Source organism: Pezoporus occidentalis, unplaced genomic scaffold, assembly GCF_034315485.1.
Source record: "Pezoporus occidentalis ecotype Australia unplaced genomic scaffold, CSIRO_AGI_Poc_V1 ctg350, whole genome shotgun sequence".
Taxonomy (NCBI): domain Eukaryota; kingdom Metazoa; phylum Chordata; class Aves; order Psittaciformes; family Psittacidae; genus Pezoporus; species Pezoporus occidentalis.
This window is the reverse complement of record NW_026915484.1, coordinates 115,701-134,248: the sequence shown is the minus strand read 5'-3', so window position 1 is coordinate 134,248 and position 18,548 is coordinate 115,701. Positions and strand designations below refer to the sequence as shown.

Genomic DNA, 18,548 nt, shown 5'->3' with positions numbered 1-18,548 from the left:
TGCAGCCTCACCAGTGCCCAATGCAGGGGCACAATCCCTGCCCTGGCCCTGCTGCCGCCCTGGTGCTGATCCAGGCCAGGATGCTGGGGGCTCCCTGGGCTCCCTGCTCCCGTTCCGCTCCATCCATCAGCACCGTTCCCCCTCCTGCCCACACCTTCACTGCCCGGCCCCATCCCCGCACCCTCTCGCGGTCCCGCAGCCGCTCGCCTCTCCCCGCTACCGGAGCGGGCCCCGCACCGCCCCACACGCCGCGCGGTCGCCATAGCAACAGTGGATGCGGGATGCGGGGACCGCAGCTCCCAGTGGGGGGCACGGTCTGTTCGGGCTGCTCATGGCCTGACAGGGGCTTCCTCGTGTGTGAAACCAGGCCGGATGGCCAGGCCCAGAGAGCGCTGGTGAATGGTGGCACATGGAGGCGGTTACCGGTTATGGGCTTGGGGTGCTGGGTGAGGAGAAGCTCCCCATGACCCGGCTTCAGTGTGCGCTTGAGCCCAGAACCCCCCCGTGTGCTGGGCTGCACCCCCAGAGCGTGAGCAGCAGCTCAGGGAGGGGATCCTGCCCCTCTGCTGTGCTCTGGGGAGAACCCCCCTGCAGCCCTGATCCAGCTCTGGGGCAGCAGCACAAGAGGGATGTGGAGCTGGATGAGCTTTAACGTCCGTTCCAACCCAAACCCTTCCATGATTCTGTGATCTGGATGAGGGGATCGAGTGTGCCCTCAGTGAGTCTGCAGATGACCCCGTGTTGGGTGGGACCATTGATCTCCTGAAGGATCTGAACAGGATGGATCCATGGGCTGTGGCCAATGGGATGAGGTTCAACAAGGCAAAGTGAAGGGTCCTGCACTTGGGGCACAACAGCCCCATGGAGCGCTCCAGGCTTGGGGAATTGGGGATGGAAAAGGAGCTGGGGGTGCTGATGGATGGAGCTGAACGTGAGCAGCTTGTGCCCAGGGAGCCCCCAGCATCCTGGCCTGGATCAGCACCAGCGCGGCAGCAGGGCCAGGGCAGGGCAACGGAGCTGGTGCAGGGCCTGGAGCCCAAGTGTGATGGGGAAGGGCTGAGGGAGCTGGGGGGTTCAGTGTGGAGAAGAGAAGGCTCAGGGGGGACCTGATGGCTGCCTACAAGTGCCTGAGAGGAGGATGGAGCCAGGAGGGGCTGGGCTCTGCTCCCAAGGAACAAGGGATGGGACAAGAGGAACCGGCCTCAAGCTGCCCCAGGGCAGGTTTAGATGGGGCTGAGGCGCAGCTCCTGCCCCAGAGGGTGCTCAGGCATTGGAACAGGCTGCCCAGGGCAGGTTTAGATGGGGCTGAGGCGCAGCTCCTGCCCCACAGGCACCGGGCCGGGCAGGTTTACATGGCGCTCAGCAGCGGGACCCACACCGGCCCCAGGCCCCTCCGCGCCCCCGGGGCGGCTCCTCCCGCGCGCTCCCGTCGCCCCCCGCGCGCAGCCACTCAGGAGCGCGCACGTCAGGGCGGAGACAAGATGGCGGCCAAAGGCGGCAGGACCGGGCTGCTCGACAAGGTACCGCGCGGCGGCCCGGACCCGGCCCCGCTCCCGCTCCCACCGGCAGCCGGCCCTGGCACCCCCCGGTGTCATCACCCCGCTCCCTGCTGTGCGCTCGGAGCCCACCCGGCGGTGCCGCTCCCCCTCTCGGGCCTCAATGGGGCCACCCCTCAGTGCTGAGGGGCATCCCCGGCCTCAGCCGCGGGGCTGTGAGGGGGGAGCTCCGCCGCCGCCTCCTCCTTCTCGTAGGAGCCGGGCAGTGAAGGGCAGAAGAGGGGAAATAGGGAGGGAGGAAGCGGTCTGCGGGCGAGCACGTCCGGGCAGCCCCTTGGGGAAGAGGGGGGGGCTTGGGTCTGCCTTTGCCCTGGCAGCGTGGCTGGGTTGAGGCCTGCCAAGCGGCCGGCTCCAGGGAGAGCCGTGCTGCGCTCCGGCTGCTTGCCGTGCTGCGCTCCGGCTGCTTGCCGTGCTGATCGCGGCAGGTAGAGCAGAGCCTGCTGGTAAGCCCGGTGTGCGATCAGGGCTTTAAAGGAGCGTGATTGTCGGGGTGGGGGGGGTTTGAGCGCGGCTCGGTTTGAAGTGGTCAGGTGTTGGTTGTGGTTCTTTGTGATGGTTGGCAGTCTGATAGCTGAAACTGAGGATCTGGAGGCTGCTATTGGTATTATTATTGTTGTTATTACTGTTATTAGTATTGTTACGGTAGGCTGAGAACACGGGCTGTTGAGCCTGCAGAAGAGGAGCTGCGTGGAGACCTCAGAGCAGCTTCCAGTGTGTGAAGGGGGCCACAAGGATGCTGGGGAGGGACTCTTCATCAGGGACTGCAGTGACAGGACAAGGGGTGATGGGTTCAAACTGAAACAGGGGAAGTTTAGATTGGATCTAAGGCAGAAGCTCTTCCCTGTGAGGGTGCTGAGGCGCTGGCCCAGGGTGCCCAGAGAAGCTGTGGCTGCCCCATCCCTGGCAGTGCTCAAGGCCAGGTTGGACACAGGGGCTTGGAGCAAGCTGCTCTAGTGGAAGGGGTCCCTGCCCATGGGAGGGAGTTGGGACTGGATGAGCTTTGAGGTCCCTTCCAGCCCACGCCAGTCTGGGATTCGGGGCAGTTTATTTGCCATCTTTCATTGAACTTCAAACCTCCAATTGAAAACACTTTGCTTTTCGTCAGTACGTGTATATTCATAATTTCTAAAGGCTACAGTTTTCTTGCCTCAGTTTAAGGTGACGTTATCCCTCCTGTCCCTAAGCGCTTGGTGGTTTCTCTTTAAAGCAGCAGATGAAGTTGTTGAGAGGATGCTTTAGGGGAAGATGTGCTTATGAAATAGAGCTCTCTCTTCTGCAATGTGCTCAGCGTTGGGTTTTGAAATGACAAGTGCTTTGTGGTTCAACTTGAAGAACTCTGGGGAGTATCGTGCAGTGGAGGCATTCTGCTGCCGTGTTCCATGGATTCTCAGGTTATTTCAGGATGAGGAGGAGTTGTAGGTAAAGGAAACACAGTTTTGGTGCAGGAGCTGAAGCCTTCAGTGAGAAACATGAATAGTTTCTGCAGGGCTTCTCCCTGAAATACGTACACACACTCAGTGACAGCCTGACTTCTTTTCCCTCTGTCGCCACACTGATCTATATGCCTTTATTTCATCTCCCTGGATGACTTCAATGAACTCCAGTCATTTCTGTGAGCTGGTGTATATATTGCTGAGGTTTTATCTGGAGAACTGTGGCCTTAGGTCCATAACTTGTTCACGCTTTTCTCAGACAGAGAAATGATGGGTTATTGGCAAGGCTCTGAAGTCTATGGACAGGTTGCTTGTTTAGGGTATCTTCTTGTACTTCACTAGTAAGCTAAATCAGAGGGAGCTCTGTGATTTAACTAACCTAATTTTTGTCCTTCTCGTGTTCTTTAAGTGTTTTGTGATAGTCAGGTAGCTCTTCCCAGCCTCTAGAAACCAGGACCACCCAATGCAGCAGTGACCCCAGTCCTCCCAAACAGCTGGAGATTTCACCCATGGGGCACACACCGAGTTACCAACCACACTGCTGCTACTAGAGTAAAACCTTGGAAGGTTTTGCAAGCCCCAGGACTAAAACCACTTGCTGACTGCCAGCTCTGTGACTTCCCTCTGCTCCTGTGCCGCAGGAGCTGCTCTCTAGTGCTGGAGGATGTTGTGTGTGAGTGCATCCAGGCAGCAGTGGTAACCTGGGAAGAGTGAGGTCCAGAATTTCTTCCTCCAAGGCAGAGGCTGAGCCACCTGGAGCTGAGAACAGCCACACTGACTCACTGGAGTCTGCTACAGCTCTTCCTTCAGGAGGACGAGGAGGGAACGGACCTGCAGTGAGGTGTCACTGGCCTCTGCCACTTCCACATTTATTTATGCCAGGCTCATGGTGTGCCACGTCACTGTTAGCTTGGAATTTATAGGAGACCTGTGGGCTGGGACTCAGCTGGGAGCCTCGAGGGAGGTGGTGTGCATCATGTGCTGAGGCTCTTTCATCCTCCCTCAGCCGCAGAGGTGTGTGTCCTGGTTAGAATTGTTTCTGACTCTTAAGTTTTAGGAAGGGAGGTTCCTTCTTCACCATCCTTGTAATAAAAAGCACAGATCAGAGGCAGAAACATTATTCCCCTTGAAGAGTTTATGTAGTCTGCAGTGATGTTCCTCTTGCAGTAACAGCAAACCTTTTTTTACTGTATGATTTATTTATGATTGTAATACCCAAAGTGCACCATAAACTTGAGAGCAACATTTGAAGAGACAAACTAGCTCCCCAGAAGATGTTGCAGGCTAAACTTGACATAAGTGGGGCTGACAGCAGCGGTAGGAGGGGAAAATAAAGTGAAGTTTGTGCTATGTCTTTATGATGTGAGCATCTTGGAATTTCTCCTGTAGGATTTTTCCCTCCTCCTGCTTATGAGGGAGCTTTGGAAAGGGATTTAAATGAAGGTGGTGGCTCCAATCCTGCAGTGTCTGCTGCAAAAGCTGTTCTGCTGTCCCTGCTTTTGGAGATAAGAGGAGAATCTCGCCTGCTGCAGGCAGCTTCTGTACTCACACTGTTACTCCTGGTGCCAGATTGGGTTTGTGGCTTTCTGAAATTGCATTTCTGATTTCACTTTTTAGTTTGAAGTAAGGTCACCACTGGCTGGACTTCAGCTTTTCCTTTCAAGCCTTGTTCTTACATGGGTGCTAAATCCGCTTTCTAGCTGTAGAACCTCATATTTGCTGCCCATCCAGTACAGGATATGCTCAGGACAAGTGTAATAACCTTCCACTTGGTTTTTAAACTGAAGGAGTCCAAACAGCCAAACTGAAAAGCTGTTTAGAACTGGTTGTGGGGTTTTGCCCTCCATCAGGCTGGAATGAAAACCTGAGGTGTTGTTTTGAAGCCTTTGGAAGTGCTCAGAATGACCAGCTGGTTGGAAAGCACCACCCACCAGCCAGAGGAGCCAGATGTGTTTGCATCTGCCAGGCTCCATGGGACATGGGTGCAGCTTCACCTTCCCTCCACAGCCAGGCAGGGCTGTTCTGCAGCCCCAAGAGGTGATGGAGGCTGGAGAGGGTCCCAGGAAGGGCCACAAAGATGGTCCAAGGGCTGGGCAGCAGTGAGGAAAGGCTGAGAGAGCTGGGACTGCTCAGCTGGAGAAGAGAAGGCGCAGGGAGACCTGATCCATGTGCCAGGAGGTAAAGGGGGGCTGCAGGGAAGATGGAGGCTCCCTTTGGACAAGGAGTCCCATGGGAAAGCCAAGGGGTGATGGGCACAAGTTACTGCTGGGAGATTCCAGTTGGACAAAAAAGGAGAACATTTCCCACTGAGAAAAACAAGCCATTGGAATAATCTCTCTGGGGCAGTGGTGACTCCCCAACGATGAACACTGTTAAGATTGGGCTGCACAGGGTGCTGGGCATCTAGTGTAGGTCATGCTGTGCCTGGAAAGGTTGAAGCAGATGATCCTTGAGGTCCCTTCCAACCTGGGATTCTGATTCCTCTGTCTGAGGGTGAGCACATGGTGGTAGCAGGCAAATCTCTGCCAGTGCAGCATCCCAGCCTCTCCCAGCTCTTTGGTCCTGCAGATCAGCCTGGAAGAACCAGAGAAGCAGGAGCAGCCACCCTGCAGTGCTGCAGCATGTAAGGAGAAGTAATCTCAGGGGAACATCTCAACCAAGGCAAAGGGAGAGCTAAAGCTTCTGGCTGAAGTCCCAGACTGTGTCCCTGTTACAAGTTCCTTTGACATGAATCCCCTGGGATTGTCAAGCTGTTTCTGTCTTGAACCAGCACAGCCTCAGTTACAAGGAGCCTGCATAAGAACTGAAGAACTGCTGGTTCAGCTCGTTGTTTCAGATAGCCTAAGATTAGATCCTTTTTGTCCCCCAGTAACAGCTTTATGTCAAAACATGTGTCATGTGGGCTTTACATCTACCCTTAAAGTGCTGGTTCTCTGTGAGAGATCTGGGTCAGTTAAATATCACCGATGTTATCCAGCCATTCCAGTGTCAGGTGGTGTGGGACAGAGAGCAAGAAGCAAGAATCCAGCAGGAATTCGTGCTCTGGATCCACATAAAACACTTTGTAAGTTCCTGACCTGAGAGCTCTTTCCCAGTCTGTCTCTTGCCAGGGAAGGGAAATGAACTCTTTTGGTAGTTAATAAATCCAACATGGGAGCTTCAGGAGCAGGAAATACCACAAGTGGAGTTGAGGATTGCTTCTAACAGCAGCTAAAATTCGAGCTCCAGTCACTCAACTGGTAGAAATAACACACAGGGCTCAAACTTGTGTGTCCAACTGTGGCTAAAATGAGTAATGCCACCAAAAATAATATCATTCCAGGGAAAAAGAGCCCTTTTGAGGAACTGAGCTGGGTCATCTGACTTTCATGACTGAGAAAGGGCCTGTTTCTGTGGAAAACCTGGATATAGAAAAGCAGCAGAGACTTTTGGTTTCATTCTGGAGGATGGTTGGACTGAAACTTCATTTCTTGTGGTGCATTTGGATTCTCCCCTTGTACTGGATTGTTAAAGGAACCTTGAAATTCTTCCTTCTGTCATCAACCCCCAAAGAGTGTTTGCCACAGCTTGGCTGGAGAGCAGGAATGCATTCAAAGGCAAGAGTTAAGTCCTATTGGATGCTGTCTGCAGCAAACTAGAGTAAACCTGATGTAAAAAGTCACTTTTTGGGTGTCTCTGACAAGGTTTAAAAGCTTAAATCCATAAAGGTAATGGGTAGGATGGTGCTGAGGTGGTGGTGGCTGCGCCACGTCTGTGTGATCCAATGGATCCTGCCCATCTCTGGTCCGGTTTTCCCAACCAGGCAGCTGTTGTCTGGGTTGTCTCCCATCTTTGTGCTCATGACACAGGATTGAAATGAAAAGCCACTTCTGTTTTTAACTTCCTTTTGTTGCTGTTGCAGTGGAAGATAGATGACAAGCCAGTGAAAATTGACAAATGGGACGGTTCAGCTGTGAAAAATTCCTTGGATGATTCTGCCAAAAAGGTAATGCCTGTAACCCCTGATCATTGAATCATGGAAAGGGTTGGGTTGGAAAGGACCATAAGATCATCCAGCTCCAGCCCCATGCCACAGGCAGGGACCCCTTCCACCGGAGCAGCTTGCTCCAAGCCCCTGTGTCCAACCTGGCCTTGAACACTGCCAGGGATGGGGCAGCCACAGCTTCTCTGGGCACCCTGTGCCAGCGCCTCAGCACCCTCCCAGGGAAGAGCTTCTGCCTTATCTCCAACCTGAACTTCCCCTGTTTCAGTCTGAACCCGTTACCCCTTGTCCTATCACTCCAATCCCTAATGAAGAGTCCCTCCCCAGCATCCCTATAGGCCCCCTTCACACACTGGAAGCTGCTCTGAGGTCTCCACGCAGCTTCTCTTCTCCAGGCTCAACAGCCCCAATGTTCTCAGCCTGGCTCCATACAGGAGCTGCTCCAGCCCTTGCTCATCCTTGTGGCTTCCTCTGGACTTGCTCCAACAGCTCCATGTCCTTATGTTGAGGACCCCAGAACTGCACCCAGTGCTGCAAGTGGGGCCTCACGAGAGCAGAGCAGAGAGGCAGGATCACCTCCTTTGGCCACGCTTGATGCTGATACTAATTTTGCATCAAGCTGCTGCTCATTTTATCCATGTAATTGAGTCTGGTTTACCTAAATCCATTCCAGAAGCAGTTTATCCCATTTCTGAGAAGCACAAAACAATCTCAGCTCTGTGTTTCTCCCTCAGGTTCTCCTCGAGAAGTACAAGTACGTCGAAAACTTCCGCCTGATCGACGGCCGCCTCATCATCTGCACAATCTCGTGTCTCTTTGCCATTGTAGCTTTGATTTGGGACTACCTGCATCCCTTTCCTGAATCCAAACCTGTTCTTGCCTTTTGTGTTGTATCATATCCTTTGCAGATGTTCGCATTTATACCAAAAAGGGTTTCTTTTCCCCACAAAGCACAAAAACCTTTTTTCTCTGTATTCCCAGTTTCAGGCCTGGGGGAATTTTACTTTGCATGGTGTGGAGATCAGCTGATAATCAAATAGCTTCCATGTGATGGCAAAATTCCTGCCTGTCTGGGTGTGACACAGTGAAATCTGGGAGATAATGTGGGTCCAGCCTTGCAGCATGGCTCACATCAGAGAGGTCACAGCTCCTGGGCAGCTGATCGGCTCTCCGGACCTCAGACACAGACCTTGTGGAGACTGCTCCACTTCGATGTGTTAATCCCAAAATGAAGATCAGCTATTGAAAGCTTCAGGGGGTTGTTTTGGGGTTGATTTTGTATTTATTCTGTCTGTAGTCTGGTTACAGGGGGGATATCTGCTCTTTACCTATGCAACACATCAGGTACGAGCGTGCAAAGTGAAGCTTCTCTGGGCGCCCTGTGCCAGCGCCTCAGCACCCTCCCAGGGAAGAGCTTCTGCCTAAGAGCTCAGCTCAGTCTCCCCTCGGGCAGGTTAAAGCCATTCCCCTTGGCCTGGCCCTACAGGTCCTTGTCCCAAGCCCCTCTCCAGCTTTCCTGCAGCCCCTTCAGGCACTGGAGCTGCTCTCAGGTCTCCCCTTCAGGAGCCTTCTCTTCTCCAGGCTGCCCCAGCCCAGCTCTCTCAGCCTGGCTCCAGAGCAGAGCTGCTCCAGCCCTTGCAGCAGCTCCATGGCCTCCTCTGGCCTCGCTCCAGCAGCTCCACATCCCTCTTGTGTTGGGGGCAATGGCAAAGGTGGATGAAAATCTCCCAGTGAGTATTTAATTTCTCATGTTCATGAGGAACTGGCATGTTTGGAGCGATGGTATCATGGGAGGTGGTTAAATGCTGGTGTCTGAGGGGATCCAACCAATTTCTCTGCCATATTTCTGCTTCCAATTGCAGCTCCTTAGTTTCCTTAAGTTACCTTTGCACATACTTTGTGATGATGGGAATCCTCACCATCTATACCTCATATAAAGAAAAGAGCATTTTCCTTGTAGCTCACAGAAAAGACCCCGCGGGGATGGATCCTGACGACGTTTGGCAGCTCTCCTCCAGTCTCAAACGGTATCTTGGGATTAGTGGGAATGGGGTACCAGCATGGCTTTGGGGTTGCCTGTGCTTCCATGGGCAGCAAAGCTGTGTTTTGGGAAGGGAATGAAGTGAAAATGAAGGGAAAATATTGGTGTTTGTGGAGTGGGGATGTAGGCTTTCCACAAAGGAATGGTGACCAAGTCATGATCTTTGGTGGCTTTCCAGGCAGTTTCATAGGATCCTGGACTGGTTTGGGTTGAAGGAACCTTAAAGCTCCTCCAGCTCCAACCCCTGCCACAGGCAGGGACCCCTTCCACTAGAGCAGCTTGCTCCAAGCCCCTGTGTCCAACCTGGCCTTGAGCACTGCCAGGGATGGGGCAGCCACAGCTTCTCTGGGCACCCTGTGCCAGCGCCTCAGCACCCTCCCAGGGAAGAGCTTCTGCCTTATCTCCAACTTGAACTTCCCCTGTTTCAGTCTGAACCCATCACCCCTTGTCCTGTCACTGCAGTCCCTGATGAAGAGTCCCTCTCCAGCATCCTTGTAGCCCCGTTCAGTTACTGCAGGGCTGGATTAGTGATTAATATTCACCAGAGGATATTATCACAGGGAAGCACCAAATGTGCGTGTGGAGGAGATAACTGTGAGGAGTATTTAACCTTTAATTGTGTTACCATTAACACCCACATGCTGCAGCTCTTAGTGCCCATGTGGGAACCTCCACCCTGGGAGCTTCCCCCTTAGTAAAGATGAGGATTTCTCCTCACAGAATCATGGAATCAATGAGGTTGGAAAAGCCCTTTCAGCTCACCCAGTCCAACCATTCCCAGCCCTGCCAAGGCCACCTCTGCCCCATGGCACTGAGGCCTCATCTCCACGGGGTGTGAACCCTTGCAGGGCCGGTGCCTGCAGCCCTGCCCTGGGCAGCCTGTTCCAATGCCTGAGCACCCTCTGGGGCAGGAATTGTTCCTCAGCTCCACTTAAACCTCATCTTCTTGCTGTTGTCTCAGCAAAGCCAGGCTCAAGCTGTGCTTTCCCTGGCGCTGCAGGTTTGATGACAAATACACCCTGAAGGTGACGTTCATCAGCGGCAGAACCAAGCAGCAGAGGGAAGCCGAGTTCACCAAATCCATTGCCAAGTTCTTCGATACCAACGGCACGTTGGTGATGGAGGCCTACGAGCCCGAGGTATCCAAGCTGCACGACAGCCTGGCCATGGAGAGGAAAATCAAGTGAGCGGGATGCTGCTGGGAATGTGCTCAGTGAACACCAATAAAGCAACATGGCCAGAGGGAATCGTGTTTGTCCTGAACCCCTGAACTGTTCTGCATGAGTTCGGAGCCTTTATATCATATCCAGAGTTATCTCTCTTGGATTGGAATCCGTGATTATAATCTCGAAGCCAGGCTTTTTAAAGTCAAATCTCGGATGGTTTTCATCCTGAATTCGGGATTTATATTCTCAAATCCAGGATTTTTTCAGTCTTGACTCCTGGATTTTTCATCTTGAGTCCTGGATTTTTCACCCTGAATCCCAGATTTTTTTTAACCTTGAATCCAGGATTATCAGATCTCATTCTTGTATCCAGTATTTTTATTATCAGATCCCAGATTTTTTAATCCTGAGCTCAGGATCTTCTTGAAGCCTGCATTTTTCCATCTTAAAATGCAGGGTTATTAATCTCAAATCCCAGATTTTTTAGTATCAAATTCAGCATATTTAATCTCAAATCCAGGGTAATCTTAAATCTCAGATTTTTCATCTCATATTCTTGATTTTTTTTTTTTTTCAGTCTAGAATCCCGAGATTTTTAATCTGTAATCCAAGATTATCAGTCTCAGATCCCATGCTCCTGAATGCCAAGGGTTTTGATCTCAAATCCCAGGGTTTTGATCTCAAATCCCAGGGCTTTTAATCTCAAATCCAGCTTTATCCATCTCAAATCCTGGATTTTTAATCCCTGTTTTCAATCTTGAGTGCAGGATTTTTAGCCTTGAATCCCAGATTATTTGATGCTGATATCAAAGCATCCCCTCAGCCTCAACGCCCTTCCCGTGGGCAGTGCGTGAAGACTTCTCCACCAGGAGGCATCTCCCTCCCTCCCGTTTTAACCTCGCTGTGTGCGGAATGCTCCCACTTCCCTTTCCCATTAGGAATTGAGGACAAACACGGTTCCTGTATCCAGCTGGGAACAGAGGCTTGGTTTGTATAAACCCCTTCTATGCGATGGGGGGTGATGAAGCCGCTCCTTGCCTCTGCTCGACCCCGGAGCTTCCCCATACAGCCCCAGTGCGGCCGCTGCTCTGCCCGTTTGCCCCATCGCCGCCTCCCGTCCGCATCCCCGCTCCTGTAAACGGGCCCTTGCCGAAGGACACGGGTTTGGGGTGGTTTGGGTGCATTGAGTCAATAAACGGCCCCAGGGGCGCTGGACGGGTCCCGGAGCATCCCCGGAGCGTTCCGCGGCTCAAGCCGGGGGGGGAGCCCCGTGAAACGGCTCCAAAGGCAGCATCCACCCCCCGCGGCAACGGGCAGGAAGGGGCGGAACGGGGCGGAGCGGCCACGGCGGAGCGGAGGCTGCGGCTGGTGAGGAGCGGGGGGACATGGGGGGGTACGGGGGACATAGAGGGGTATAGGGGGTACAGGGGACATGGGGGGGTACCGGGGGTACAGGGGACTGGGGGGGTATAGGGGACATGGGGGGGTACAGGGGACATGGGGGGGTACCGGGGGTAGAGGGGACTGGGGGGTAGAGGGGACATGGGGGGGTACAGGGGACATGGGGGGGGTACTGGGGGTACAGGGGACTGGGGGGGTACAGGGGACATGGGGGGGTACAGGGGACATAGGGGGGGTATAGGGGTCAGGGGACATGGGGGGGGTAGAGGGGTATGGGGTGGGGGGGTATAGGGGGGGTACAGGGGACATGGGGGGGTACCGGGGACATAGAGGGGTATAGGGGGTACAGGGGACATGGGGGGGTACCGGGGACATAGAGGGGTATAGGGGGTACAGGGGACATGGGGGGGTACCGGGGACATAGAGGGGTATAGGGGGTACAGGGGACATGGGGGGGTACAGGGGACTGGGGGGGTACAGGGGACATGGGGGGGTACGGGGGACATAGAGGGGTATAGGGGGTACAGGGGATATGGGGAGGGTATATAGGGTACAGGAGACATGGGGGGGTACAGGGGACTGGGGGGTACAGGGGACATAGAGGGGTATAGGGGGTACAGGGGATATGGGGGAGTACAGGGGGTACAAGGGACATGGGGGGTACAGGGGACATGGGGGGTACAGGGGACATGGGGGATACAGGGGGTATAGGGGGCATGGGGGGGTACAGGGGGTACAAAGGACATGGGGGGGTACAGGGGACATGGGGGGGTACAGGGGACATAGAGGGTTATAGGGGGTACAGGGGATATGGGGAGGGTATATAGGGTACAGGGGAGATGGAGGGGTACAGGGGATATGGGGGGTACAGGGGGTACAAGGGACATGGGAGCGATCAGTGCATAGGGGGGTGTAGGGGAGCAGGGGGGAATCGGTGTGTGCTAAAGCTGGGTTATGGGGTTTAGGGGGAAGAAAGTATGGGGGGGTGTCAGGATATGGGGGTGCGGGGGGGTACTGGGAGGTTTGGGTCTGAGGGGGATTGGAGCATGAGGGATTTAGGGGTTCACAGGGGGGTGCATGGAGGAGTACGAAGGGGAAGGGGCCTCTGGGGGTGCAGGGGAGAGTTGGGCTGAGGGGTACAGGGGGGCCCGGGTGTTGGGGGGTATGAGGGGATCAGTGCATGTGGGGAGTCAGGCTATGGGGGTGCACGGGGGGGACATGGGGAGTCAGGCTGTGGGGGTGCAGGGGAAGGGTGCATGGGTGAGTCAGGCTATGGGGGTGCACGGGGGGGTACATGGATATGTATGGGATATAGGGGTGCAGGGTGGTAAATGGGTGAGTCAGGCAGGGGAAGGGTGGAATAGGGGGGTACAGTGAAATGGGGGGGATGATGGGGAGATTGGTGCATGTGAGGAGTTGGGCTGTAGGGGTGCACGGTGGGGAGTCGGGGGGGTACATGGGGGAGATGGGCTATGGGGGTACGTGGGGGGGTGGTCTGGGTATTGAGGATGGGGGGATCGTGCATGCAGGGGTGTGGGAGGGAGAGGACAGGGGGGTGCAGTGTGGGTGACCGGGTGACCCTCATGGGGTGATGCATGGTGAGGGGGGGTCCATGCATGCAGGGGTGGAGGGGATTTGGGTTGCAGTGACATGGGGGGGGGGGGGGACCAGGAGGGAGGGGTGCATGAGGGGACTGGGACATTGGGGGTGCATGGGGGGATTGGGGGTGCATGGGGGGATTGGGGGTGCATGGAGGGATTGGGACATTGGGGCCACAGGGACTCCAGGCTGGGGACACTGGGGGATGCTAAAGGGGATGGGAATGGGGGTTCCTGCAGGTGGGCCATGGGTGCTGGTTGGGGGGTAGTAGGGGAGCCCCACAGGGGCGCAGAGGGATGGGGAGGACAGCACTGTGTGACCCCACCGAGGGGCTTCACTCTCACCCCCCCCCTTCCACCTTCCACCCCACTCAGGGCCCAGTGAGGGCACCAGGGCATCACCATGTCCCAGCCCATCTCCTGCCCCAAGGTGAGCCCCATCCCCGCATCCCTGTCCTGGGGAACATCGGGGAGCCCCCCCTCCCCACTTTTACCCTCATTTAACCCTTCACACCTCAACTTCCCGCACTGCAGGAGCAGGGGGATGCCGCGGAGACCCCCCCCAAGCCAGCACCATTGGGATCCCCCCTTCTCTTCCCTCGGGAGACGCTGTTCCGGCAGGCAGGGGGGGTCACCTACCGCATCCCGGCGCTGCTCTACATCCCATCGGCCGCCACGTTCCTGGCCTTCGCCGAGAAGCGTTCCTCAGCCAGGGATGAGGATGCCAAGTACCTGGTGCTGCGGCGGGGCCGGCGGCACGGCCCCTCGGTGCAGGTAAAACCAGCCTGGGCTGCAGGAGCGAGTGGTGCTCTCCATCGCCGGGAGTGGTGGGTGGGGTTGGGGTGCATCCCATGGCTTGTATCCTGGGAATGCCCCATCGCTGGAAGGGTTCAAGGGCAGGTTGGATACAGGGGCTTGGAGCAAGCTGCTCCAGTGGAAGGGGTCCGGGCCCGTGGCAGGGGTTGGAGCTGGATGGGCTTTAAGGTCCTTTCCAAATCAACCATTCCAACCCCATGCAACGCTCCAGGTTTGGGGAATTGGGGATGGAAAAGGAGCTGGGGGTGCTGATGGATGGAGCTGAACGTGAGCAGCTTGTGCCCAGGCAGCCAGGGAGCCCCCAGCATCCTGGCCTGGATCAGCACCAGGGCGGCAGCAGGGCCAGGGCAGGGATTGTGCCCCTGCACTGGGCACTGGTGAGGCTGCACCTCGGATCCTGTGTTCAGCTCTGGGCCCCTCACTGCAAGAGAGACATTGAGGTGCTGGAGTGGGGCCAGAGAAGGGCAGCGGAGCTGGTGCAGGGCCTGGAGCCCAAGTGTGATGGGGAAGGGCTGAGGGACCTGGGGGGTTCAGTGTGGAGAAGAGAAGGCTCAGGGGGGACCTGATGGCTGCCTACAAGTGCCTGAGAGGAGGATGGAGCCAGGAGGGGCTGGGCTCTGCTCCCAAGGAACAAGGGATGGGACAAGAGGAACCGGCCTCAAGCTGCACCAGGGCAGGTTTAGATGGAGCTGAGGAACAATTCCTGCCCCAGAGGGTGCTCAGGCATTGGAACAGGCTGCCCAGGGCAGGGCTGCAGCCACCGGCCCTGCAAGTGCTCACACCCCATGGAGACGAGGCCTCAGTGCCATGGGGCAGTGGTGGCCTTGGCAGTGCTGGCGAACGCTTGGACTTAAAGGGCTTTTCCAACCTGGATGATTCCATGATTCTCTGTCCCCTCCTTTCCTTCCCGCAGTGGGGCCCAGTTCAGGACCTCTCCGCTCTGACCCTTCCCGGCCGCCGCACCATGAGCCCGTGTCCCCTGTACGACTCCAGGACCGGCACCACGTTCCTGTTCTGCATCTGCGTGGAGCGGGGCCGCTCGGAGCGGGGCCAGCTGTGGTGCGGCCGCAGCGCCGCCCGCCTCTGCTTCGCCACCAGCACCGACGGCGGCCGCGCCTGGAGCCCGCTGCGGGACGTGACGGATGAGGCCATCGGCACGGACCTGCCCCGTTGGGCCACGTTCGCCGTGGGGCCAGGCCACGGCATCCAGCTGGATTCGGGGCGCTTGGTGGTGCCGGCGTACGCCTACTACATCCACAGGCGGCTGTGCGGGCTCGTGCCGCTGCCCTGCTCCACGCGGCAGCATTCCCTGGTGTTTTACAGCGATGACAACGGTTGCCGCTGGCACAAAGGTGCCCTGCTCGGTGGCCGGCGCACGGGCGAGTGCCAAGTCGCCCAAATCCACGGGGATGATCCCGATGTTCCCGTGCTCTATTGCAGCGCTCGGGCGCCGCGCGGGTGCCGGGCCGTGGCGCTCAGCACCGACCTCGGGCTGCGCTTCCAGCCCCTGCTGCGGTGCCCGGTGCTGGCTGAGCCCCCACGGGGGTGCCAGGGCAGCGTCGTGAGCTTCCCCGCACCGCATCACACCGGCCCCGGCCCCGCGCCCGCCTGGCTGCTCTACTCCCATCCCATCGACCGGCACCGCCGCCGCGATCTGGGCCTCTACGTGAACCCCTCGCCGCTGGACCAGGACGGGTGGTGGCACCCATGGGTGCTGCGGGAGGGGCCGGCCGGGTACTCGGACCTGGCTGCGTGTCCCGGAGGGTTCTTTGGGTGCTTGTTTGAGTGCGGCGCTGAGAGCGCCTGGGAGGAAATCGCCTTCTGCCTCTTCAGCCTGGGCACGGGGAGCCGCGGCGAGCGGAGCAGCGGTGCCTCCTGAACGGAGCCGGCTCTCGGGGGCAGCATTCCCGAGCGCTGGATCCCTCCTGAACGGAGCCGGCTCTCGGGGGCAGCATTCCCGAGCGCTGGATCCCTCCTGAACGGAGCCGGCTCACAGGGGCAACGGAGCCGGCTCTCGGGGGCAGCATTCCCGAGCGCTGGATCCCAGGAGCAGCGGTGCCTCCTGAACGGAGCCGGCTCTCGGGGGCAGCATTCCCGAGCGCTGGATCCCGGCAGCAGCGGTGCCTCCTGAATGGAGCCGGCTCTCAGGGGCAGCATTCCCGAGCGCTGGATCCCTCCTGAACGGAGCCGGCTCTCGGGGGCAGCATTCCCGAGCGCTGGATCCCTCCTGAACGGAGCCGGCTCTCGGGAGCAGCATTCCCGAGCGCTGGATCCCGGCAGCAGCGGTGCCTCCTGAATGGAGCCGGCTCTCAGGGGCAGCATTCCCGAGCGCTGGATCCCTCCTGAACGGAGCCGGCTCTCAGGGGCAGCATTCCCGAGCGCTGGATCCCTCCTGAACGGAGCCGGCTCTCGGGGGCAGCATTCCCGAGCGCTGGATCCCTCCTGAACGGAGCCGGCTCTCAGGGGCAGCATTCCCGAGCGCTGGATCCCTCCTGAACGGAGCCGGCTCTCGGGGGCAGCATTCCCGAGCGCTGGATCCCGGGAGCAGCGGTGCCTCCTGAACGGAGCCGGCTCTCAGGGGCAGCATTCCCGAGCGCTGGATCCCAGGAGCAGCGGTGCCTCCTGAACGGAGCCGGCTCTCGGGGGCAGCATTCCCGAGCGCTGGATCCCTCCTGAACGGAGCCGGCTCTCAGGGGCAGCATTCCCGAGCGCTGGATCCCAGGAGCAGCGGTGCCTCCTGAACGGAGCCGGCTCTCGGGGGCAGCATTCCCGAGCGCTGGATCCCGGGAGCAGCGGGGCCGGGGCCTCACCGGGCCCTTGGGATGCGCAGCATCCAAGGAGAGCTTTTACCTCGTTACTAGTGAACGTTTGGCTTTTTAATCACCCAGCAAAGAGATGGGGGGGGTGTCAAGGGGATGCCTGGCTCCGGGAATGCTGCTGCTTCGTCAGGAATCCGGAGTTTTCCCCTGGGAGCAGCAAAAAGGCTGAAGGTGCCACCAAGAGCAGGCGGTTCCCTGGGGGAAGATGCCCGCAAGTGGTGGTTGCGTTGGAAATATCTCAATTCCCGTGTCCTTCCCGTGTGGCAGGGGGAGAATTCCCGGTTTTTACCGTTTTTAATCCCGTTCTATTCACTTTCCTTGTTCAGGCTGAGCTTTGTCCTGTATTCCCATGGGAAAAGCACTCGGATCTCTCTGGGGTGGTTTGTTCTGCTCCATAGGGACACGCTGTGGCATCCCAATGGTGACAGCGACCTCATGCCTCTGTGTTGCTGCCAAATAAAATCCTTCCCAAAGGGGTGAATCCAGCCAATATTGGGAAAATCCAATGGGATTTGACCCCGCTGGGGAAGGATGGGGATGCCCCCGAGCATCACCGCCTCCCGCCCCATCCCAGCGCTGCTGTTTGGACACCCAGCACAGGGGACATGGAGGGGACCCATGGGAAGGCAGGAAAGGGGTGGGAAGGGGATCAAGGAAAGCTGTGGGATTTGGGGACTTCTTGGGATGGGGAAGGAGGTTTGAGGGGGGAGTGATGGAGGATTGAGGGACATGGATGAGTTCTGGGGGTGTGGGATACGGTGGAGTGATGGGGATGTGGGATGTGGAGTCCAAGCCAGGATGGGGACAGGCAGGAAGGGAGAGATGAGAGAGGACAGGCAGGATGGAGGCAGGATGGGATGGGGACAGGAGCAGGCAAGACAGGGACAGGCAAGATGGGAACTGGATGAGATGGGGACAGGCAGGAGTCATCCAAGGTAGGATGGGGAGAGGAAGGACTGGGACAGGCAGCAGGGGATGGGCAGAATAGGGACAACGGGAGGGTTCAGGCAGGATGAGCTTGGGCAGGTTGGAGACAGAAGGGGATGGGGGGACAGGGACGGGCAGAATGGGTCCAAAGCAGGATGGGGACAGGCAAGAAGGGACAGGATGGGATGGGGACGGGGACAGGCAGCGAGCAGGAGGAGTCCAAGGTGGGAGAGGCAAGAGGGGACAGGCAGAATGGAGACAGGGATGGGCAGCGTAGGGACAGTCAGGATGAGTCCGAGGCAGGAGGGGGCAGCATGGGGACAGTCAGGAGTGGGACAGGGTGGGATAGGGTCAGGGACACTCAGCATGGGATGGGGACAGGGGTGGGCAGGATGGGATGGAGAGGGGATAGGCAGGATGAGTCCGAGGCAGAAGGGGGCAGGATGGAATAGGGTCAGGGATGCTCGGGATGGAGGCAGGATGGGATGGGAGCAGTCGGGATGGGGACAGTGAGGAGGGGGCAGGATGGAACAGAGTCAGGGACGTTCGGGATGGAGGCAGGATGGGATGGGAGCAGTCGGGATGGGGACAGGGATGGGCAGGAGGGGGCAGGATGGAACAGAGTCAGGGCCGTTCGGGATGGAGGCAGGATGGGATGGGAGCAGTCGGGATGGGGACAGGGACGGGCAGGATGGGATGGGAGCAGTCGGGATGGGGACAGGGACGGGCAGGATGGGATGGGGACAGTGAAGAGGGGGCAGGCCGGGATGGGGACCGGACAGTCCGGATGGGAGCCAGCAGCCCCCTCC

The 18,548-nt window shown here is 57.5% G+C and overlaps 2 protein-coding genes across 3 annotated transcripts; both read left to right on the top strand.

Moving 5' to 3' along the window:
* Nucleotides 1–1,417: 1,417 nt before the first annotated feature.
* SPCS2 (signal peptidase complex subunit 2) lies at nucleotides 1,418–10,259 on the top strand. Its single transcript, XM_062630416.1, has 5 exons — nucleotides 1,418–1,520; nucleotides 6,891–6,974; nucleotides 7,706–7,870; nucleotides 8,868–8,998; nucleotides 10,013–10,259. The coding sequence occupies exons 1-5, from the start codon at nucleotides 1,482–1,484 to the stop codon at nucleotides 10,197–10,199; spliced, it is 606 nt and encodes a 201-aa protein (XP_062486400.1). The 5' UTR covers nucleotides 1,418–1,481; the 3' UTR covers nucleotides 10,200–10,259.
* Nucleotides 10,260–11,460: 1,201 nt separating this feature from the next.
* NEU3 (neuraminidase 3) lies at nucleotides 11,461–15,905 on the top strand. 2 transcript variants are annotated; one of them, XM_062630414.1, is made up of 4 exons: nucleotides 11,461–11,546; nucleotides 13,560–13,607; nucleotides 13,712–13,951; nucleotides 14,907–15,905. In XM_062630414.1, exons 2-4 carry the CDS (start codon nucleotides 13,581–13,583, stop codon nucleotides 15,870–15,872), a joined length of 1,233 nt encoding a protein of 410 aa, XP_062486398.1. In that variant the 5' UTR covers nucleotides 11,461–11,546; nucleotides 13,560–13,580; the 3' UTR covers nucleotides 15,873–15,905. The 2 variants fall into 2 exon arrangements, with proteins under 2 accessions (XP_062486398.1, XP_062486399.1); XM_062630415.1 differs by having other exon boundaries at nucleotides 11,503–11,546; nucleotides 13,553–13,607.
* Nucleotides 15,906–18,548: the final 2,643 nt, after the last annotated feature.

What these genes read in the sequence shown, in the direction of transcription:
- SPCS2 (XM_062630416.1), top strand. Translation starts at nt 1,482, where the DNA reads ATGGCGGCCAAAGGCGGCAGGACCGGGCTGCTCGACAAG. An exon ending in TGGATGATTCTGCCAAAAAG is followed by an intron (nt 6,975 to 7,705) that starts GTAATGCCTGTA and finishes TTTCTCCCTCAG; the next exon opens with GTTCTCCTCGAGAAGTACAA. An exon ending in CCTTTTGTGTTGTATCATAT is followed by an intron (nt 7,871 to 8,867) that starts CCTTTGCAGATG and finishes CTTTGCACATAC; the next exon opens with TTTGTGATGATGGGAATCCT.
- NEU3 (XM_062630414.1), top strand. Translation starts at nt 13,581, where the DNA reads ATGTCCCAGCCCATCTCCTGCCCCAAG. An exon ending in AGCCCATCTCCTGCCCCAAG is followed by an intron (nt 13,608 to 13,711) that starts GTGAGCCCCATC and finishes CCCGCACTGCAG; the next exon opens with GAGCAGGGGGATGCCGCGGA. An exon ending in GGCACGGCCCCTCGGTGCAG is followed by an intron (nt 13,952 to 14,906) that starts GTAAAACCAGCC and finishes TCCTTCCCGCAG; the next exon opens with TGGGGCCCAGTTCAGGACCT.